Consider the following 22,821-nt stretch of genomic DNA (forward strand, 5'->3'; position numbering starts at 1 on the left):
GCAAAGTCGACCCGGCAGAAGTTGAATCAATTGCCAGAGTTGTTACAAAGAAAGAAACCTGAAGAACGAACAGTCGAAATATGACTGGACAGACTACCTAAGGTAGTGCCAGGACTACTGCAGCATGTCCCGGCCATGTGTGTTTCCTGCTGGTCGAAGTGACCCATCTTCCCACTTGGCTTCCTGGACGGTATTTTGACTGAAGGCTCACCGAAGGTTCAAATCGATGCTCAATCTCAAACACGTACATCGGAATAAACCATGTCTCTCCTGAATGTGTGCTAATACATTGTTGTGGCGGCCCAACAACCAGGGCGGGTGTTGCAAGCCTTACCCGCCCAAGTGGATTGCAGAAGAAATTAAACTGCTTCCATTGTGGAACTGGGAAACATTCTCGAAGATGGAGAGAACATGGACAGGGAAGTGCTCAGCCTCGACTGACATGGGGTGGAAATTGAGGCCGACAGGGATATCGGGCTTCAAAGTGACGACAAGGGGGGCGTTAGCAGGCCGGCAGTTGTAGACTTTGGCCCTATACTGCTAGCTTACAACGCTTGCAGTGTAGGCACGCCAGGCTTCTCTCGATCCAACCACTTATGTGACTGATTGGTGCTGCATTTATCCCACTTGAAGGAAGGCATTTACCTTAGGTAGGTTTGCTTCCCACGTGGCCGCCCTGAGACGGCCCCTTACCAGTGCTAGCGCGCAGTGTAACCACGCTGGAGGTCCACTCTTGGTCTGTTCTAACTTAACCTTTCAGGGCGGCGCTGCGTCCGGGAATTGTTGGCTGAAACAGACACGGGCTAGACTTGAGTGGTCTTAACCTGGTATATTTGCCGGGCTCCAGTACAGGCTGCAAAACACGAACTGATTCGCGAAATATGTCTAGCTCAACTAGTCTGTTTCATGTCTGACTGGACCATCACTAACTTGAACTACAATGGAGTAGTGGATGAGGACCGATCGACTCTGATGGAGACTCGGGAGTTGACTCAACGTGATCCTGTTGCGCGTCTTCACAGATACTAGTATCAGCAAACTTGCTCGATGCCACTGGAAGACCTCCAGAATATCTGCTTTACAACTAGTGGGTGGATATGTTTTCTTTGGTCGTAGAATGGAACCCGCACTTTGTTCGATGATCTTTCCGGATCCGTATCAATTCTCCGAAGCTGTTGGCTTTCAACTTCCGTGGTAGCTCAGGCTGTGTTTCTCGAAGTTGGCTGGCCCCAGTCGACACCCGGCCTACTGGTTGCAATGTTCCGAATATCGAAGCATGAGTTTGAAAGTCATAACGAGGTTGTATCTAAGATCATTACCGCTTGTCAAGCCTGAACGCAAGAAAGGGAAGCGATCATCGTTCTCGTGTCAAGACGCCGGAGGAGGGACCCCTGAAGCAAGCTACCGCACCGAGACTGACGTGCTGTCTCTGTCTTCGAGACTCCTAGACCGCCTCTTGCAAAGTGGCGTAGCAGTCTCGATCATGGCTACACACACCGATACCGACCCGATGGAACTGCTCCATCAGCCAGAATCTCCCCCAGACCGGCGCCGGAGTAGAGGTACCATGTGTTGTGACTTGGGCGGATCAGTCGACCTCCGACAGAGTAGTCTCCCATCCTGAACGTCGTGTGGACTTGCCTTTTGGCTCATCTAAATTGTTACTTCTGTGTGTTCCAGGCCAGGTGCTAGTGTGGCACTGGCACCCGGTGAACAATCCGAGACTCCACCGACAAAACCGCGAAGAACGTTAGACGCCATATTTGCAACCGCTGACAGCTCCGAGTGCGCCGCGTGGGGTTCAATGATAATGGTAATACATAGTAATATTCAGCAAACATGCCTACCTCGTTGTAGTGGGCAAGCGATCTGCGGTTTATCGGTGAGCAAAGACCTCCAACTGAACCGTCCGCAGGATTCGTCACTATTGCCAATACACGTGTTGCCCTGACCGCCATAGTCCCTAATAGTCCACAGCAACATGCCCGCAAATGGTAACAATATGTCACATTTCAACTCCTAAAGGTTGGGTCGGTTTGCATATCACTAGCACAATCTGGACTAGCGAATGGGCGCGGGTACTAAGTAACGGTTTGCCAACATCACCAATCACTCGGGCCCCCAAGAATCGGCGAATCGATGGCCCCATGCCCGAAGCGAGGACAGAGGTTAGTCGAGGGTGTAGCCTTCTTTATGTCGGAGGCAGAAGTAGTTTCGGACGTCCTGGCAGACCAGCTGCTGGATGACTGGGCAGCCCTTGTCCTCGGAGAGACAGTGTATGCTGGGAGTGCAGAGTCTGTAGAAATTTGAGTTCTGACACCCACAGTACGTAGTAACCGTACATCCCCGTCAGACTCCGTGTTTCAAGACACCGTCTTCATGGATGTTGGGCAAGGATGGGCGGCTGCCTCCCGTGAGGCTCCGACAGAGGTGGTCTAAAGTGGAGACAGCAAATATACCCTACCATGGTGGAACCTATACCATATTTTTGCACTATGTTTCGGCACCGACTGTCGGGTGGATGCAGGTTCAAGCTGCAGTGGGCTGTCCCGAGATGTGAGGAGGCCTGCCAACAAAGGAGACCTTTACTAGGAGCCAGGGACTCTACCCAGCTTCCCTGACTTGAAGAAAGAGAGGGTTACGTCGCTGTGCAGAACTTGAATGGCCGTCAGCAATACTGACCAGGGTGGTGCAGCCCCAGCCTGTGCCTGTCACTGCCAAAAACTGCAAGGGCTATTGATTGCACTTCAAGCTCACAGCAACTGGAGCCTGCCAGTGTGTGCCATGTGTGCAGGTTGCAGTGTTGCTAGTGATGCTAGTAGCCGTGTGTCAAGTAGTAGTACATTGTAGTAGTAGTGCGTAGTAGTAGTATGGGAACGACAGTGCGGTGCTTGAGTGCGGGCGCAGTGCAGTGAGTGTCCTTCACCACATTTTCATCTCGTGGTTTATCTTCTCCCATCTTCTTTCAGGACAACGACATCATCGAGTTTGGGCGACATCATTCATACTAGTACCATCTTCATTATTTACAGGGCATCCTGTTGACAATTAAGACGCATCTGCTGCAGACGTAAAAGCCCGTTGCTTGGTGTTGATCGCCTGCAACGTCCTCTACCCCGAATCCGATCTTACAAGCATAAGAAACTGACTGCCAGTGTCCGCGGTCTCAATCTCGGCTGCGGCCTCGCATGATCCTGGCTTCACGATCGAATCCTACTGTTTCCTATTCTGCAACTCCTCGATCGACAACGCCGGCCTCTGCCCTACGACCCAGGCATCCTCGGACCAACGAAGAGTCGTTGCGAAATAACCAGACAATTGCTGAACCAGAAGAGCCCACAAGCCAACCTCAAAAGGGAGTTCTGACGCCGTAGTGCCTGTGGTGGAAGATCGCTCCCCGTCATACAATCGCCCAAGCCCTCCGTCAGCTCGTTAAGAAGTCCGGCTAAAAGTCTACCCACTTGGGCTGCCCCGTCATCAGCTCCTGGGCTAAAGATCCACTACCGACTCAAGCCTCCGGATCAAACTTTTCTCGAATAATCATTACGCCCTTACCCACTCTCGCATCCTTGCCAGGGCCGGCGGACCAGGGCCGTGAGCGACTACTGGGTTAGCCCCTGCGGCCTAAGCTGCTCCACATCCTCGTGGTCTCGTGGTGAGGGCAATCCCGGCTCTTCGTGGGTTGTGGATTTGCGCCCCCTCGTCTGCGTTTCTGCGACTCGTCCCAGGTGTCGACCGCCAGTCCTCTGCGATGCTGGCAGAACCCGAACAAGTCCTGAGCATTTCTTTTTGTGCGACAGTTACTTCTCCCGATGCCCGAGTCAAACGAGTCGCTTGTTGTTGACTCCATGACTTCGTCCGCTCAGAGCCTGCCTGCCCCGGTCACCTTGTCGGCCACCACTACTGAATATCCTCCTCCGACCTCAAACTCGTCAAGTCTGGAGTCCTCTCGCTCGCCGCATCATCAGCACAACACCAGTACGGCTAGTGTCGCCCAGGCCAAAAGCAGACGCTCGCTCGCATCCCTCGCAAGAGAAAAGACATCCAACGCCTTTGCCAATTTGGCTGCCATTGGCACAAATCCCACGCCCAGTTTACGGTCTGCCACCTCCTCCAGCAGCCTCACCAAGAAGTCCGCCTCCACAGAGACTGCTCGCCCAAATCTTCCCCGTTCGCCAACTTCGCCCGAGTTACAGAGACCAACACAACTGCGTCCGATAAGTGGTCCGCCTCTGCCCAGTGAAGAGCTGAGAAATAGCACCACAACACCTCCAATGCCGAACACGGACAAGAGCAGTGGGCGGATGCACCAGACATCTTCCAAGATTCTGCGCATGACGGATGACGAGAGGCCCTTCACCCGGGACTTCAATGACTTATTCTCTACACTCATCACCAGTTTACCACTGACACCACATCGAGTACGATTTTCAAGGGTAGAAGAGACGTTCCTGTCAGAGGAAGCCATTACAAATCTCGGATCCCTCAAGTTCTCCCAATCCAATCGCATTCCAGATCCAAAGAATCCTTCGAGATGGGTAGTAACAACCACTACGACGACTTTCTCAATGGCCAAAGAGATGGCACGTTCGGTCTGTCAACGGTTTGTGGACGCCCGCCTGATAGAGTCGGCGGAATCCAAGAGTAACACCACGTTCCCGACAAAGGGAGGCGTGTGGCAGCTCACTCCTAAAGGCCTGGCAATCCTACATCGTTTCTGCAGCAAGAATGGCATCAACGCCCGTCACATTGAACCTCTTCTCAAGCGAGCACAGATGCAGATCGTCGCTCTGGAGAGAGACCCAAGCACGGATAAGCTGATCCAGGATAGGGCCACCATCGAGATCATTTTTAGGAGATTTATGGGTCTCGAGGGCCCAAATCTGAAGAGCTCCACGTCCTTATCCGATTCGGACTCTGTATCAGACTACGCTACAGGCCTTGTCGGCGTCAAAATGGCCAAAGAACGTCGAGTGCTGGACCGGACCGTACAGAGCACATTCACTGGCCGAGCGGCCTCTGACTGGCTGCTCGATTGTTGCACTACCATCGATCGGCGAGAGACTTTTGAGATCGCGGAACTATTCGTCAAGTGGCAGCTGATGGCTCCGGTTGTCGAAGACAGAGCATATATGCGCCAGAATCCCATGTCAACCTACTTCCAGCCCACCAAGCACGCCATCTACACTGTCACAGAACGAGGACAGCGAGTTTGCGGATGGATTGCCCGACCACCTAGTATCGAGAGCGAAGACAGCCATGATACAAGGGACAAGGGTCGAATCACCAGAGATTCCAACGTCAGCCGGCTGAATATGATATTGCAAGACGCTGCGCTCCGGTTACTTTTCCGAGAGTTCTTGCGACAATCGCTGTGCGAGGAAAACTTACAATTCTATTTCGACGTGACCGATTTCACCAACAACTACCGACAACTCGAGAAGTCAGGGATGCTCGAGAGGCCCGAACCTGTGAGAGAGACACTGGCAGCAGCATATGGTATTTATTGCACCCACCTTTTCCCACGAGCGCTTATTCACTTGCTTCAGGTCTCTACAACTCCTTCCTGGCATCAGGAGCACCTTCCGAACTCAATATTGACCACTCCTTACGCAATCGCCTTGACAGCAGAATGATCCGAACGAATATCGATGACGAGTCCATGAGACAATCTCTCGATGAAGTGGTGGAATTATTCGAGCTTGCGCAAAACGCAGTATTCAAACTCATGGCGAGCGTAAGTTTCCAGGTGGTCGCGTCGAGAATCTATCTAACGTGAGGCATAGGACTCCGTGCCAAAATTCCTGCGAGACCCACGACATGCAGCTGTACTTCGTGATCACGAAATCGATTTGATCGGGTCCAACCGCGCACTTTCTCCGGTCCCAGACAGGGGGGTCAGTCGATCTAATACACGGACATAGGTTTCCTTTCCGCCTTGAAAGACTTTCTACACTTTGTGGATGGAAAAAACGGAGCACATATTTACGATTCGGTCGGCGACCGCACTCGAAATGTTATCGACATGCGAAACTCAGCTCTCACCGCGGATGAAGTGCACAAAATCCTGATGGTGTTCTGCTGATCTACACTGCTGGTCAGAGTCGCATATTGTGAAGACTGGCTCCTGCGCCAGATGACTGGAGGTCTTCGAAATCGACGCACATAGAGCTTTACCTCGGGTGGTGTCTGCTTCATTTACTGCATGTATGAATTCTGCATAGCGTGGTTACATGGTGTGTGGTGGGTTTGTTACTTTCCTCGGCAGCATCTTCAGCGTTGTGCTCTCCATTCAGCATTTGCATTGGAAAGATACCCCAGTCGGAGGAAGATGAACAAAACAAACGGGCTTCAGAGAGGCATGAATATGGGCTTGATTTGCCCCCATGTTGCTGGATAGACACAATAATCACCTGAGCCCATCGGGATGTCAGGACGTGAATAGCTGCGTTGGAAAGAGAGCTGAATAACCCAGAGCTGATCATGATTCTCTGAAACACATCTGCCTCTTTGGCTGCGATTACCTAACTTTGTTCGAATACATCTTCGTAGAGAATAGCCTCAGATGTGTAATTTCACCTGGACTATTGTCCCGAGGAATACCATCGTCTGCATTACCCCGGCGCCCAATTGGATTGGTTGGAGTCGTTTAGTTTGAGGAGGACACGGGCACAACTTGAAAAGAAGTGATTACCCGTTGAGTAGTGAGGTTACATGAACACAATCGGTTTGAGAGGCATGCACATGTATTTCCAGAACACAACGTGTGGGCGCTCCAGATGTGCTGGTGAAGTGATGAGGCTGAGAGGGAGGATAGGCAGGTGCTTCTCGGAGAATAATTAATCCTTTCCCGCATTGAGGAAAGACCGAGACATCGTTTGTCCTTCCGCTGCGACACGTTAAACAAAAAGCGACCTTAGCACTTCACCATCTACAACGTTGTACTTGACATGTCCCGATAGTCGAGCGTGATCTGCTTCAAGGAATGTAATAGACGTATTACTTTCCAATCAATCTCGCGCTCGCGATCCATCCTGCTGGGATGGCCACCACAGACGTGCTGCAGCTGTTGCGGAATTCGATCGCGGCAGGGAAACCGCCCACCCTGACCAAAACCTCAGATCCAGCGACGGCCGAAGCAAACCGAACAGACTCTTTTGTTGAAGCGACACACCTATATTTCACCCATCCCACACCACTATGCCTTCCGTTGGACACAGGAACGCGGTTTACGTCGACCACACCAGACACGGCTCAAGTGGACCTGCGTAGCATATTCTTTGCATGGCAGCACAAAGATGTCACAGTGCCGGAATACATTGCGCTCGCAGCGGAACTGGATAAACAGTTACCAGAGGGGCAGAAGATCCGAAACCTGGTCTTTGTGGAACGTCTGGATTTGATTACTTGGCTAGAAGGCGCGTCCGAAGAGTCGGAATACATCAAACCCGTCGAGGGTGCTGCGGTGGGAGATGCTGCCAACAGGGCTGCAGATGTAGCAGGTGGTGCTGCTGTTCCTACCGTTGGCGGCTCAGGCGTTGGGGTCACGCAGACTGTGGGCGGAAGACCCGTCAAGGTCATTGATGCCAGGCTTCAAGCAATCTACAATGGCGAACGAAAAATGGGCGATCATAACACTGTCTTGAGGGGAATCAAGCCTACGGTAAGGGTGTCAGCCACTTTGAGGCACTGTAGCTAACGACGTTTACCTTAGGATTTCTCCCATGTGCGCAAGTTCGCAGAGACGTTCCTTGGACGACGTAAAGGCGTCCCTTCGTCAAACAGACCTGGCCAGCCTTCCAAGTCTGCAGCACTGGCTGCTCGCCCAGCAGCGGGTATTTCAAAACCTATGCCCTCCGCCGTCTCGTCGAAACGATCGGATCCTATCATCCTCCTGTCCCCCTCCGCCTCCTCACTGCTCCGAATGTCAAATATCAAGACCTTCCTGGACTCGGGCCTCTACGTTCCACCTGATCACCCGACACTATCGTCCCAAACGACGGCCAATCTGTTGCATATCACCCGGACTCTTCATTCCCTTAGCGAAAAGCCGTACCGGTTTATCCTTGTTGACTCTCCAGAGCAGTTCAAGCCTGACTACTGGTCCCGTGTCGTGGCAGTCTTCACCACCGGCCAGATATGGCAGTTTCGAGGGTACAAGTGGAGGGAGCCACAAGAGCTTTTTGGCCACGTTCTAGGCATTTATGTAGGGGAGAAAGGTTTACCAATCCCGTCGGAAGTCAAGGGCTGGGGCAGCAGTGTCAAGACCTTCGCGGTGGAGAGATGGGACGAGCGAGCTCATGGCGCCAATGTAGATCAAGACACCAGGGCTTCCAGGAGATGGAGGGATAGAGAGACTGTTGAAGAGGTATGGAGATCTATCGAAGGTTTCATGAGAGGCCGAGGAGAGTGGCGGAGGTAGATGCGAGCGGGCTCCTTCTTTACCTATTCCTCGCCCACGCAGGGGTCTCAAACGCTTCCACCGTTGCTAGCGATTGGCTGTTGATTCGTGTCAATTGACCACCACAAACGTGCTCAAGGAATGCGAAGCGCCGGAGGCACGGTGACGATGAAGATGATGGATAGCTTGCCCTTCCGAGTCTGCGAGACCTTTTGGTAATGACCATACCGATAACGATGGCTGAGAATGACGAGGCCGTACAAAGTGCTGTGCAGAGGTGCCTCCGGTTTGGGCCAACAGAACTGAAAACTATGCCATCATTTCTACTACACGGAAGTGCGAGGCGCCGAGAGCACCATCAAGCAGATCAATACCCAATTTTGGATGTGCTGTGATCACACAGAGGGCATTCAGTTTATTTATTTCTCCATCAGCAAGTTCTGAGGCTGTCCCGTGGCCTGGAGGAAACAATGCCCAGCTCTAACAGTCTCCGGAAAATCGAACGAATGAGATATACAATGTTGTAGGTGTGCTCCGTGGAGAAGCGAGCGACAAGCTGCTCTCTTTGGATTGCCTTAATGAACGAATGAAAGCATCACTGGCGGGTGAACAGAAGCACATGTTTCATGTTCTGTTTTCCAAGGCTCCGAGTCCGGCAAGGCTGAGATGACCCAAATCAGTCTAGTGGCGGGCGGCCGATTGCGATTGAGCGGATCGCGTCATCGGAACAAATCGCGGGAGAAAATCATGATCAGTCCAGACTGACAGGACTAGTAGTGGTTGTAGTCCACCCGCAGGTCGGCCATTTATCAGATTATACCACAACTACCGTAGAATTGTTAATCACCATCCATCCATCCATCCATCCATCCACGATCCGCACCGATTTTATACGCCTCTAGAATTCCCAGCCCCTGTTTCCGCTTCTCATACTGCTCATTCCGCCTACAGCACATCAGCAACTGTCGAGTCCAGGATGGCAAGCCTCACAGAGGTCGACTCCGAAGCCGGCTTCGAGCAAATCATCAAAACCGCCTCGCCCACCACCCTCTTCGTCTTATACTTCCACACACCCTGGGCGGCGCCATGCGCACAGATGAACACGATCCTCACGACCCTCGCCTCCACATACCCAGCCGACTCGGACATTCGGTTTCTGTCCATCAACGCCGAAGAACTCGCCGACGTCTCCGAGTCATACGATGTGACGGCCGTGCCGTTCCTGGTGCTACAACGGGACGGAAAGGTGTTGGAGACGGTCAGCGGCAGCGACGCCGCCAAGGTTCGCGCCGTGGTTGAGAAATATGCTGGTGCTGGCCGGACCGGGACCGGTGGTGGGATCCCGCCGCAGCTACAGGCCACTGCGCCGCCGCAGGCGAATGGCAATGCTGATGCTACGAAACAACAATCCTCGATGACGACGGCGACGTCCGGAGCAGATGTCCAGCAGTCCCAGGACGAGTTGAATGAGAGATTGGCGAAGTTGGTTAAAGCTGCGTAAGTCTCTTTGTCTTGTCTTGTCTTTTGTCCTGTCCGTTCTATCATTATGTGACGTATTACTACGGTCGGGATGGTCACCATGGGATTTCTCTTGGTATAGGCTGGCGCTGCAAGTACTGCTGGCTACCTGGGCGGCGCCATGGTATATGAACAAAACCAGCATTTGATATGGTGGGGTTGACACGAGTCCCGGGAAAAGAAGTCGCCAGATCTGATGGATGATATACGGACTCGAATCCCCCATATCGCCATGGAAAAGAAAGACACAGCCTTTTTGTTTCAAATGTACTTTAATTTTTTTGGGACTGGATTGGAAACCAAAACTGACACTGACGCTTTCGTCCCTATTTCCAGACCAGTTATGCTCTTTATGAAAGGAACGCCGAGTGCTCCGCAGTGCGGGTTCAGTCGACAGCTCGTCAGCATCCTGCGAGAGAATCAAGTTAAATACGGGTACGTTTTATGCCATAACTTCTGCTGCCAGGAGTACTGCTTGTCCTTTACTGCTTTTTTTCGCCTTGCGGCTCAACAAGTGTGACTCACGACTTGGAGACCGAACCTTTCCTGGCGCAAGCCTGGCTCGAGGATTGCTATCATATTGCCATGTTATTGGACTGATGTGGTAATGAATGGCATGCTAATTCTTCATGTCTCTCCGTTCCAGGTTCTTCAACATCCTAGCCGATAACGATGTCCGCGAAGGTCTAAAGGTCTTTTCGGATTGGCCCACTTTCCCACAACTGTATACAAACGGCGAACTGGTCGGTGGTTTGGATATTGTACGTCTATCTCTTAATCTCTCCCCCTCAAAACCCCCTTCCTTTTCTTTTCCATCCTGAGCGCCGGTCCGCCGAGCTTCCTCTTTACAACGGATGCAGCGCAATTTCGAGTTTGTTTCGTCCACTAAAACGACGGACGCCTCGCCTCGCCATACCATGATTAAACCTGGCATATTCCATTTCATCGGCTGACAATGCCTGCTTTCCGTTTTTGCAACAGGTCCGAGAAGAGTTGGAAGCCGATCCGGACTTTTTCAAACCGTTTGCCGCGCCCGCTCCTAGCTCTTAGGGTCCAAGAGAGTTGAAGTGGTTATATGTGCTGTGCCGCGCTGCAGCTCGGAGCATAGCCCAAGGAAGGCGAATAAGTCAACTTGAACCCGACAAGCAAGCAAGCAAGCTTAGCCTGCCGCCACTGGCACTATGTGGCATCGACTCGGCCGGGGGATCTACTTCCGGCTCCGGCATAGGCAGAATGGTTGACATGACACAATCCACCATCATATGAAGTGACATCCGCGGGCGGTGGAAAAGAAGTGAAAACGGGTCAACTTCAGGCATGTGGTTCCCCTACGGAACGAGGAATTTTGTTCAGGCTTCCGACCTCGAAAAGCTATCGACATCAATCAAGGGAATTGGAACCTTATGATGAACGGACGGAACATCTAGATTCACCTGGTGTCCCGATTTTTTGTCCCGATTTTTCTATGTCGAGCAGCTTCGTGATATGAACGAGTCAAAACATGATAAACTCTAAACCAAAAAGCTGCTCCAAAACACTAGGTTAGTTTTGCGCCCCCGTATAGCAAATGACACCACATCACCGTGTCATGCTATGCTTATATCGTAGGATGTTGTAATGGTTGCTTTTTTCTCGCCCTTCTAGCTGGGGTGATTCAAAAGTGGCCATCCTTTGCCTTCAATATCACACGCCAAGCTCTATAACCCCTTCCTAACTGCTCTGTCTCAAGTAGTGAGGTTTCCGAGTTGTAACATGATGCAGGTGGATCGCCGACTTAGGGCTCGTTGATGGCGGCGGCTTCTGCGGCAAGATGTTCCCCTTCTTCAGGATGCTCATCAGCAACAGTGGCATTCTTTGCATAGATGCCATCAAGGGTAACGTTCATCGCTCCAGCTTGCACCAAAGCGCTGCGCAAATCATCCAAGAGATCCTCGCCGTCCTCAATGCCAACACAGAGACGAATCAAGTCCTCGGGGACCCCTCGTTCTTTGCGAGTTTTGGCGTCGATGCTGGCGTGACTCATGCGGCACGGCATGCTGATGAGAGAGTTGACGCAGCCGAAGCTGACGCTGATGGCCCACAGTTTGGCAGACTCCACAATGCGCTCTGACAACTGGATATCGCCAGTTTCAAAAGACAAGACCGCACCGGGTCCGCGAGCCATGGAATGGAAAAGGTCGTACTGAGGATGACTTTTCAGTCCAGGATATCGAACCTTGAACCCGGCATTTTCGAGGAAGTGGGCAATCATCATGGCATTGCTTTGTTGCGCATCCATGCGGACCTTCAAGGTCTTGATTCCCCGCATTAACAGCCAACAGTCAAACGGAGCCAGGCCGCAACCGGAAGCATTGATGGTGAAATACAATTTCTCACCAAGAGCCTCGTCGTTGACGGCCAACACTCCGGCCATGAGATCATGGTGGCCCGAGAGATATTTCGTGCCTGACTCATATACAACGTCTGCCCCCAGTTCCAGCGGGTTCATAAGGAGTGGGGAAAGCATGGTGTTATCCACGCTCACAATACACGATGGGTTGGCGGCGTGCGCCATGCTGGCAATCGTGGGGATGTCCACGATTTTGATCAATGGATTTGTCGGTGTCTCGAGCAAAACCATGGCGGTTTTCTCATTGAGAACTTCCTGCACTTTTTCCGGTGTGGTGGTATCCACGTGGTGGACAATGATGCCACCGTGGGTGGAGAGGTATTTCAGCAATCTGTGGCTGCCCCCGTACAGGTCGTCGCCTGTCACGACCTCGTCGCCGGGTCGAAGCTGACGAGTCAATACGTCAAGAGCACCCATCCCGGAGGATACAACAAGGGCTCGCTTCGCACGCATGATCTTCGCCAGGTGATTCTCAAGGTGTGTGCGAGTAGGGTTTCCACTACGCGTGTAGTCATAGTCTTGAGCGCCTCCGCTAGCAGAGGTTTGCTTGAAGGTAGCAGACTGTCGACTGTCAGCTTGTGCTTCATATGTCCAAGAACGTCAGAGCTAACCTGGTAAATGGGGACACTGCTTGCGTTATACTGGTCATTGCCCTCGGAGTAGACCAGCTGCGTTGCAATGGAGTACTGACGGGAGCCTCGGGGGCTAGAGGGTGCAGGCGACGGCGGCAGGTCATGCCCGTCGAGGTCGACTCGAGCAAAAGCTTTGCTCATCGCGCTGAGTTTGGGGTCCTTCAAGGGCGGTGTGGACGAAGAACCTGACTCAGACATGGTGGCGGCGGGCGAATGGCGGGATGAGCTCGACGACTTGAAGATTGGAAATGAGGATGCTCAAGGACATGTGCGATCAAAGGAGGACCGGACGACCGATGATACTCGCAGGTTTCTGGGGAACAGAACGTGAATTGTGCAGCATGCGGACGAAGAGTCAAGAGCGAAAAAGCTCAAATGTCGACTTGGAGGTGTCGTTACGGCGGGCGAGAACCAGCCCGGAGGGAGGGAGTCAGTTGTGTGGAGCAGCCGGCAGTTCAGAGCGTGCGCAGGACCAGTCAGTAGGAGCAAGTGTCGCATGACGTGCTCGCAGGCTGGGGGCAAGCGCTGCAGTGATAACTAAGGTACATTGTACACTGTTGTACTATTACTACACTTCTGTACCTACGCTGTACAGTAGTAGGTACCTAGGTAGGTACCTTGCGGTTTAGTACAATAATGTACAGAGTAGTAAGAGGATAATAACTTATAAGAGTTGTACCCAGCCGGTTCAAGCATAAGACGCCTTCACTTCCACCTGCCTTGAGCGCAGCTTCTTGACCCTCCAACGTAGGTGGCTATCTCTGAATGCTGCTATCCCAACCCCTGGATAATATATATTCAAAGGCTCATCCTGTCACCAGCTAGTACAAGAACTCCAACGATACACAGTCAAGATGGTAGGCGTCTCAGCTTCACTCTGCATAGAATTATGAGACTCTTGTGCCTACATTGTGTATCTAAACTTGCGTGCTTCGTGCTTTGCACACGTTATGCTAGAAGCAGCTCGGTGACAAGCAACGCTGCTTGTGTCCACTACTACTAGTAGAGCCTTGTAGACCGCCATGCTACTACTATACATTCCAGAAGAATCGCGGTTCCGGATTATCATCCTGCAATCGCCAGGGTTCCATGCTGGACTCTCGATCGCAGGAATACAAGCAGAACAGTGCTGCTAAGGGCTGTATCCATACTGATTTCGTGGTAGATTTGCATACACATTTTGTCGGTATGCGACTCCGAGATGATCACCCTCCTGCATGTCGTGACCACGCGATACAGCTCGCAGCAAGGTGAACGGACCTTTGTTGGTCTTCAAGTCTAAAACACGCAAACTACATAGTATGCCGATCTACGACAGTGCGATGAGGCATCTTCTAATGTGAAACACTGAGGCACGACACTCGGACCCAAAATACCATACCACGCGTCTCCGTCAGCAGCGCATTGACCTTGACGGCGTGGTATTTTTGAGCACGAAATCCGTGCAGGTTGAGCATCGATCGCATTCTAGTTCGCACCACAAGCAGGGATACAAGGCTCGGCCTGGTGAAGAGTGGCTCTTCCAGGCCTGTGGTTTACCCCTGAATGAAACAATCCGGCAAGTCGGCCACCGGGGCCGGTGCCCCCATGTCGGCATACTGAGAAATGCTTCTTCCTTGCTTGAGTTACGCGCTGGGCCTGACCACCGGAATGAATCTAAGGGGAATTCACCAATGCACCGTCCGCCATGCAACAAGATGCAGAACTCGGGACAACGTGCAACGGGGATGTTTGCATTTCTACCGTGTCTTGACGTACTGCATCTGCAGTACCATAGCAAAGTGACAAGCTTGGTATCAGCCACCACGACTGGCACCCGAATTGTGGAGGCTGGCGGCCGAGATTGCCAACGAGGCTGCAGATGGAGAATTTTGCCCAATGCCACCGAACCACTCGAGGCGACCGGTGCCGCCAAGTCAGGTCGACGGCGTCTGGCTGACACGTTGCGGGCTCCTGGTTCCTGACCCTGAAATTGCCCTGCTTCACACAGTCAGGTCGTAGTACTAGCAGAGCGACCACACTAAAATTCCCGCCTTGTGCTAGTTCTCTTCGCTGGCTCTGTGCCACGGGGCCACGCATGCTGTCCGGCGTCGGACACTTGGACCAGGACACGCTTCGGCGAGTCCCAAAGCTGACTGCTTCATCAGTTCCAGGTCACGCTCTGGTGGCAGTTGGAGGCGCAATTGTCTCGAGCAAAGTCTCGTCGTCCAGCGGCCTACAGCTGTAGAGCAATCATGGGTGCAGTAGCCGAGATGTTATCTTGCCATTTTCTTCTTCGCCGTTGAGCTGGTCGAAGCGAATGCAGCTCTGGTCGCGTCGGACTAGTTAATGTCAACAAGTTGAAGGATGGAGAGGCACGCCATTGTAAAAGTTATCAACGGCAGTGGGAACGAGATTGCGCATTGAAATTGGCTGGAGCCCCAAAGGAGCCTCGATGAAGGGCGCAGTCAGGCGTGTCAGTAACGCTGCCGTATGACAGTAAACAGCCTATGCCGGCACAGGCTAGCGCCAGCTGCAGCCACTGGTCAAAGCCCCCTTTAGCCTCCGATCACTGCTCAGAGCGCTTAGCCCGATACCGTATGGGAATGTTTCTGACCACAACAGCGCTGGGTCCTTGTTCGCGCGGGAGCACCCTCCTAACCCTGCGCTTCGAGTAGCCCGCAGCCACGTCCTCAACTACTCCTTTCCTACGGCCTCCGCCAGGCTAAACCACCTCTGCCAGCGACCAGAATGCCTTCATTTCTCGCCTGTTTACTTCTCTGATCTTCCTCACCACCTACCCTCCGCCTCCCACATCCTCCCGTTGAGCCTCGATGATCCGTCAACGTCGCCGTGGTCGCCGCCTCTCGTTCTGCGACCGATAACTCCTCCATCGACTTGTCGACTTTGCCTTGACGGCACGCCTTCAGTCTCGCGTTTGCGATCAGTTTGCCAGCACGGCGCCCCCGTTGCTCGCGTTCACTCATTCGATATTCTTCTTGTTGAACACTCGACTGCGCTCCTTTGAACATATTTGATCTCGGTCACCTACGGCTGCCGCGTCACAAATCCTGCTAGCCCGCTGACCCCTTGCCGCGCCCTCGAACCGATCGACGAGTCCTGAGTAGACTCTTCAGCAGCGACTTTGTGTCTTGATCAATTGGCTGGTCCAACCCTCGAGAAAGCGTATAAGCTACCACAGCAGTCTTTGTTGGCCGTATTCGGATAATTTTAGGTCAAAGAACGCTCAGCAACATTCAATTGGGTTCTTTAATTGGAAGACGTTCTGGGAACAAAGACGGCTCCAAACATATTCGTGCCAGTACTTCGCGCTGCGGTCCGCTCTTGGGTCTGTCGAGGGACGAAGACAATACAACTGGGAGACTCGTTGGGACGGTTCTACGCTCACCAAATCTTCAGGGTCAATTGATCCTATCCACTCTTTTCATCTAGACGCTCAACCCATACACTCGTTCGAAGGAGACCGCTCACGTTGGTGCTCCCGACCCCAGAGGTGGCATATTTGTACTGACAAATTCGGTAGAAGCTCTTTAACCAAGGACAACTACAATATGAAGGTCTCGGTTGTCACTCTGTTTTCCGCCGTCGTTGCGATATCTTTCGCTGAAGCGGTTCCTGCATCCCATCCACGACGTTCAGATTTGAGGCCTAGGTACTACTTTCCGAAGGCTGTTAAGAGACAGGTCACGTCGTTCGCAAACACCACCACCGCGGATACTACTTCAGACACGGGCAGTTCTAGCAGTCCGGATTCGGGGGTTGGAAGCCTCCTATCGACACTGGGAGATGTATTGTCAGGAGTAGCATCGGCCATCTCACCAACAGCAACACCAGCAGCCACTGATGCTTCGGTGACTGACCAGGCTTCTAGCCAGCAGTCGAGCCTGGAGCCTAACCCTTTTCTCGTTCCTACGCCCACGGATACTGCCACTGCCTCACCAACCCTTCCATTTGGTGGCGGCATCATTGGTGCTACTCCGACAACGGGAACTGGTCTATCTCCTACGGTTACGGATACCGCTACTGCAAGCCCGACAGACAGTGAAGAGGGAGTCACGCTGGGTTTGGGATCTATCATCACCGGCACTGTAGCTACCGACAGTGCGACAGGGACTGCCACGGCAACCGACATCAATACTGGTGCGACCACCGATTCGGCATCTTCCGTACTCGCCTCTGCCAGCGACGCGGCAACGTCCATCCTGTCTGTTGCTAGCTCCCTGCAATCGGTTGCTGCGACAGCCACAGGCACAGATGTCGCGTCGATCTCATCTGCATTGTCTTCTGCCGCTTCGGTTGCATCAGACATTGCATCAGAGGTGAGCTCCGCAAACTCGGGCGTCACTACAACTAGCAACACTGCCGATGTGACTTCAGACTTATTCTCTGGTTTCCCCACTGATACCGCCACCGGTTCGTCAACACCTATCATCACCGATACTGTGCCTACGGAGACTCCGACTGATACCGCTACAATTACACCTACGGATTCGTTCACCTTTACTCCTACAGACACAGCAACGCCAACGGACACTATTACCACTCCGACGGACACTGCTTCTGTGTCTCCGACAGTGACGGTCAGCCCGACGGACACCAATACCGTCACTCCCACAGACACGGGCAGCGCAACCGCTACGGACACTGGAAGCGTTACCCCAACGGACACCAACACTATCACGCCGACGGACACCAATACCATAACACCGACCGATACCAACACTGTCACCACACCAACTCTTCCCGCAGATAACGGGAATAACGGCACTACCACCACGCCTCCTACAACAACTCCAACGGATACAGCAACTCTGTCTGCGACTAATACCGCGACCGACACTGGCTCAGTCACTACGAGTGAGACTCCTACAGTGACCCCCACTGAAACCGCCTCGATAACTCCACAGAATGTTGGGAACTCCACCACACCTCCAGCTACGACAACTGAGTCGCCGACATTGCCAGCTACGTCGAATGAACCTACTACACAGTCAACTGTGCCCACAACTGTGCCCACGACGTCAAGTGCCCCTGTCAACACCATCGCGCCCACTGGAACAGACTCAGCTACGGTGCTTACACCACAATCGAGCATCATATCTGCAACATCCACGGTAACGCCTCCTGATTCCACGTCGACATCGGTTGCCGTAATTCCGACGACTCTTCCCAAGGTCATTCAACCTGAGGGTGGCGTTCCTAATGCGCCGGAGAACTCGACTCTGATCCAGATCGGCTTTGCCTACTCTCTGAACTATGAGTTCGTCGTCAGCTCGTCGACTGCAGTCTCCCAGATCTTTGCTTACCTTCCAGTTGGTATCTCGCATGGGCTTGGAATTGATTTGGACAAAGTGGTTATGCAATACTTGCAACCGTACAACACTTTGGCCACTCTGGACTACATCACCACTTTGGCCATGGCTTACATTCCAGCAAGCAAAGTCGATACACTGTCCATGGAGTTGTTGAACCCGAACTCAGCCCTGTACCAGAACTCGAACCCCTCCGTAGTCACGCTGATGGGCATGGTTGATCCTTCCATTCCGGTATTACCAGGATCTGCCATTGCTGGCGCGGGTACACCAGTCAACTCGGCCAATACCGCTGCCACGACCTCGAACACTGCCAAGTCCGATGACGGTTCTCCCGGCTCATCAGACTCGGACACTTCACCTATCCGTCCGTCATCTGTAGGGATCGCTGTCGGCGCCGTTGCGGGTGCCGCTGTCTACGGAGCCGCCATGTTCCTTGTGGCCCGCAGATACCGAAAGAAAAAGGCTGGCCACCAAAGGTCAAGCAGCATGACATCGGGCCAGGCTCCTCGAGCAGCCGAACAATCCAACCTGATGGCTGCTGGTGGACGCGGCAGTTACGGCACTCGATTTGGTGGACGAACTTCGCGGAACAGCGACCACAGCAACTCTGCCCGAAGCGGTCGGACCTACATTAGTCCGCCCGTGATGGCCGAGAACAGCTTGGGGTGGAACTAGTTGATCGAGGGCTCGAAAAAGGATTGATCGAATTTGATGGAGATTTTTGTACAGGAGCGTGCCATCACTCAAACAACACCCCAAAGATATTCCCATGCCCGCCTACGATGCTATCTACCCACTTCCATTTTTTCTTTTTAAATAGCTTTCATTCTATTTTCGTTCCCGCCTTGTTTTGAACTTGTCTTTTTTCCGTTCTTGTCAAGAAATCAACGGCCAAAAGACAATATTTACAGTTGATATTGGCGAATTTGCATTGTTGTCGAAATCCAAAGTTTCCACGGCGAGAGGGAGAGAGTGAGAGTGAGAAAGAGTGCAGCCGTGTCAGAAAGACCATGTACTAGTTGAATACCTAATTAGTATACCTACCTCAGGTCCATAGGTCACACACAGGTCATCCGCGAGGCAGCCAAGCCCGAAGAGATAGATAGATAGAGCCTCTTCTCCGCCCATGGGCGTCAATATCATCTGCCAGCCAATCTCGATATCCATGCCAGATTCATCTTAATTTGAGAAAGGCAAGGTTAGCCTAGCTACAGCTTTTGTACAGTACTAGTAGCTATCGACAGTATAATCGTCACTTCGTACGCTCAAGGACAACCCCCGCCCTGGGTGCTTGCACAAAGAGAAACAGAGGAGGCCCTGGGTGCTTGCACAAAGAGAAACAGAGGAGATATTGTTACTGTATGACGGCATTAGACAATAAGGTAGTGGAGTGAGTACCCAACGTACAGGTAGGTACCTGGAGTACCACACAAGGTAGTATATATAGGTGTGTGTATAACTTAGTTGGTACTCTACCTACCTATTCTAAGGGGATTTCGCGGCCATCCCAAAACCACATTTGATCCCAGTCCCACACATAGGAACACGCACGCATACAAAAAGATGTAGAGGAAGCCAACACCGAACAAAGACAATAAAGTTGGTTGGTCCGTGGGGTGGGTGGACCAGAGGTCAACAAGGGCAGGCTTGCTCATCTCGATTTGATTCCGCTTGGCCAATACAATGATGATCAGGCGTCCTTATCTTTGGCCAACGACGAACTTGTCGTCGCCGTGGTATATGCAGGTCGAACTCGACCGCGGAGAGGGAAGCGTTCATTCAGCAGCGCTTCCTCTGTCGCTGACACAGACGCAGACGAGGATGCCGCCGCCGTGGCTTTGGACCCCTGCTGCTGGCCAGAAGCACCACTAGTATCATTTGCATTTGTCTCCAACTCGATAAGATCGCCGAGTTTGTCGACGCCTGCGGCGACGCCGCCGCCCTTTTCTCTTTTGTTTCCTCCTCCGGCCATTTTTCTGACCCAGCCTTCGATGGCGCCGCCGACGTCGCCGAGGCCGGAACTGTTAGAGCGTGTGCTGCGCATGGAATCCGTGCTTGCACGCGGAGTGGTGGCCCGCGGAGTGGCTAGGCGGAGATGGAATGCTGTCGTCCGCGGAGGAGTAACAGTAGTTGGATCCTGCTGAGGAGGCAACAAGTCGGGCAGATATTGGGCCAGTTTGCGGTTGAGCGGATCGTCCGCGGGCCCGGGTTTGGCGACTTCGGTGCGGAGGCCGCGGAGGTTCCCAACGCCCCCGGGTCCGCGGAGCGCGTCGGCAAATGAGGACGATGAATGTCCTGCAGCGAGGCTGAAGGAGCGTTGTCGTCCACTAAGTGAGGAGGCGGAGCCGAGGCGAGAGGGCATGCCTGGCCGGCGGATTGGGGAAGTGTTGAGAGAAGCGCTCGTCTGTGCCGCGTGGGTCGGCGGATGACGAAGCATGTCGAAAGATGTCTTTGGTGTTGTGGGCGTGGATATATCGGCGGCTGTTGTGGCGTTCGATTTCCGTCGGGCTCGAGGGAAGTATCCTAGGGCGCGCCGGGGAACGCGCACAACCTCTACAGGTTCTTTAAAATTCGGAAGCATGACCCAGGAGTCGTGTCTGTATTCTGTCTCTTCGGACATGGAAGTGATGAGAGATGATGGATTGGAGGGATTCGAAATGCCTGACGCCGGCGCCGGCGGGTGAAGTCCATTGACGGCAGCAACGGATGGGCCATTAGTCGCCGTCGATGTCGATGCTGCTTCACCGAATTCAGATTCGGAGGCCAGCTCGCGAGCCAAGTAAGGACTGTCGACCTTTCTACCCCTTGCCGTACATCCTTCCAGCGGTATCAACACGTGTGATCTCGTTTGGATGTTGTCGTTCGGCCAGAACCGATTGACTTTTCGAAATGGCTCGGCTTGACAATTGTACTTGATGATGACGCCGGCCATGGTATCGTTTTTCTCGACTTTGTGCAGGTATACTAGAGCTTCGCCCTCCGAGTCGGATTGTTTACTTGCATCATTGGACGACAAGCCTGCGTCCGAGTCTCTCCTTTTGTAGCGTCCTGAGCTGTCACGTCCTTCCGTTGCATTGGCGAGTAAGAGTGCCTCCCTTCTCTTTGCCTGCACCAGTGCTTGTCTCTCTTCAATTGCTGCTTGAGCTGTGTTGGAGGCCGGCCGTCCGCTTGAGGCTTCGGAGCTAGGGCCCCATTGTGAAGTTCCCTGTTTAGAACCATAGCGTTTGTCCTGTTTCATCCAGACCGGAGTCTTGAAGGGCTTGTCTGTCTTGTCCTTGGACGGGCCGGGTACATCCCCTAATAGGGTTGAGGCCAGTCCCTGGATGGAGGACCACGGTTCCCATATTGCCTGAGTTCCACCACGACCACCGGAGGAGGCTCTTGAAGAAAGCCCAGCGGATGAAGACCTGCTGCTGGAGGTGTTTGTCCCGACACGTCCACTATTTCTTAACTGACCATCCGTAGATCTCGCTCGATCGACGTCTGCAATAGGGGAAACTGCCCTGCTCGTCGAGAAGCGCTGCGGCGTCGATAAGGAGGACGTAGACACAGCCGTTGCCTCATTGGCCGTATCATCTTCGATGTAGGATATGAGACGAGGGGCGCGGGGCCGGAGGGTTGAAGTGCTGCTATTCAAGGTGGAGGATTGGTAGAGTCCGGCAGGGTGGGAACTGGTGTTCATGGTCGGCCTGGGTGCCAACTCGCGACATCGGAGGTCGAAGACATGGAGAGCCAGAGGTCAGGCCGAAGGGAGAGCTACAATCGGTTTGAGGTAGGGTGAGTACGATGTAGTGATTCCGTGCACGGCCAGGGGATATTGACTCTTGGTTCGGGGTACTATGCTTTGGCGGGAATGGGATCGTGATCGCGGTACCGTCGATGAGGGTTCCGGGAGGGAGGATGGTGTCGTCGCTATTGGGGATGCGCAGACACAGGTAAAGTCCGATCGAAGGCTGGATTGGACAAGGAAGAGCCGGACAGTAGAAGGGGTTGGCAAGGAGTGAACAGGCCTAGACTGGTATGTGTCGAGAGAGCGAGATGAGCGCAGTTCAGTTCGTGGTGCGGTGTGTCCTTTTGGCGGAGGATCAGATGTCGTATGTCGTCTTGGGGATAGACACATGCAGTAACACACCGAGACAAGCCACAAGCCGCTCTCCAGGGGAAAAGGCTGAGGAGAGTGACAGCCGTCGGGGTGTCTTTTGTTGCGCAGGTCTCGGTAACCACTTGGATGCGTAGGTGCCCCTATGCATGAGGTGTACACCTAATTACAGCTACACAGCAAGGTACACACGACATAAACCTATACGTACGGTCCTAGGTACCCTGCTTCACCACCGCCACCCAGAAAGCAGTGACCGCCTGCGATCTACCGCCTATCCATTGATAAAAGCCAACGCTTCAGCGTGCTTGGGGCCCCATACCAGCACACAATTGCCCCTTACTACCTCCTATAACTAGCACCAAGTGGCTTCCGCCACGCGTCCCGTCACGTCTACTCCACTGTCATGACAAACCACTTGGACGACAGGATCGGACTTCAAAAAAGCAGAATATAATTCTGGAGAC

At 53.1% G+C, this 22,821-nt stretch overlaps 7 protein-coding genes across 7 annotated transcripts; 4 read left to right on the forward strand and 3 right to left on the reverse strand.

Moving 5' to 3' along the window:
• Nucleotides 1–3,812: 3,812 nt before the first annotated feature.
• Nucleotides 3,813–5,924, forward strand: HMPREF1120_07029 (uncharacterized protein; the record flags this gene model as incomplete). Its single annotated transcript, XM_009161242.1, has 3 exons — nt 3,813–5,499; nt 5,550–5,737; nt 5,787–5,924. The coding sequence occupies 3 exons, from the start codon at nt 3,813–3,815 to the stop codon at nt 5,922–5,924; spliced, it is 2,013 nt and encodes a 670-aa protein (XP_009159490.1).
• Nucleotides 5,925–7,042: 1,118 nt separating this feature from the next.
• On the forward strand, nt 7,043–8,422 carry HMPREF1120_07030 (uncharacterized protein; the record flags this gene model as incomplete). Its single annotated transcript, XM_009161243.1, has 2 exons — nt 7,043–7,663; nt 7,715–8,422. 2 exons carry the CDS (start codon nt 7,043–7,045, stop codon nt 8,420–8,422), a joined length of 1,329 nt encoding a protein of 442 aa, XP_009159491.1.
• Nucleotides 8,423–9,377: 955 nt separating this feature from the next.
• On the forward strand, nt 9,378–10,969 carry HMPREF1120_07031 (monothiol glutaredoxin; the record flags this gene model as incomplete). Its single annotated transcript, XM_009161244.1, has 4 exons — nt 9,378–9,898; nt 10,256–10,354; nt 10,566–10,680; nt 10,901–10,969. The coding sequence occupies 4 exons, from the start codon at nt 9,378–9,380 to the stop codon at nt 10,967–10,969; spliced, it is 804 nt and encodes a 267-aa protein (XP_009159492.1).
• On the reverse strand, nt 10,180–13,545 carry HMPREF1120_07032 (cystathionine beta-lyase). Its single transcript, XM_009161245.1, has 2 exons — nt 12,920–13,545; nt 10,180–12,869 (listed from the first exon to the last, which is right to left on the reverse strand). The coding sequence occupies exons 1-2, from the start codon at nt 13,136–13,138 to the stop codon at nt 11,694–11,696; spliced, it is 1,395 nt and encodes a 464-aa protein (XP_009159493.1). The 5' UTR covers nt 13,139–13,545; the 3' UTR covers nt 10,180–11,693.
• An 840-nt stretch (nt 13,546–14,385) lies between these two features.
• On the reverse strand, nt 14,386–15,341 carry HMPREF1120_07033 (uncharacterized protein). The gene has a single exon (XM_009161246.1). It carries the CDS (start codon nt 15,017–15,019, stop codon nt 14,597–14,599), a length of 423 nt encoding a protein of 140 aa, XP_009159494.1. The 5' UTR covers nt 15,020–15,341; the 3' UTR covers nt 14,386–14,596.
• A 1,150-nt stretch (nt 15,342–16,491) lies between these two features.
• Nucleotides 16,492–18,930, forward strand: HMPREF1120_07034 (uncharacterized protein; the record flags this gene model as incomplete). The annotated part of the gene is made up of 1 exon (XM_009161247.1): nt 16,492–18,930. The coding sequence occupies one exon, from the start codon at nt 16,492–16,494 to the stop codon at nt 18,928–18,930; it is 2,439 nt and encodes an 812-aa protein (XP_009159495.1).
• Nucleotides 18,931–19,945: 1,015 nt separating this feature from the next.
• On the reverse strand, nt 19,946–21,937 carry HMPREF1120_07035 (uncharacterized protein; the record flags this gene model as incomplete). The annotated part of the gene is made up of 1 exon (XM_009161248.1): nt 19,946–21,937. The coding sequence occupies one exon, from the start codon at nt 21,935–21,937 to the stop codon at nt 19,946–19,948; it is 1,992 nt and encodes a 663-aa protein (XP_009159496.1).
• Nucleotides 21,938–22,821: the final 884 nt, after the last annotated feature.

The sequence above is a fragment of the Exophiala dermatitidis genome (assembly GCF_000230625.1).
Source record: "Exophiala dermatitidis NIH/UT8656 unplaced genomic scaffold supercont1.6, whole genome shotgun sequence".
Taxonomy (NCBI): Eukaryota; Fungi; Ascomycota; class Eurotiomycetes; order Chaetothyriales; family Herpotrichiellaceae; genus Exophiala; species Exophiala dermatitidis.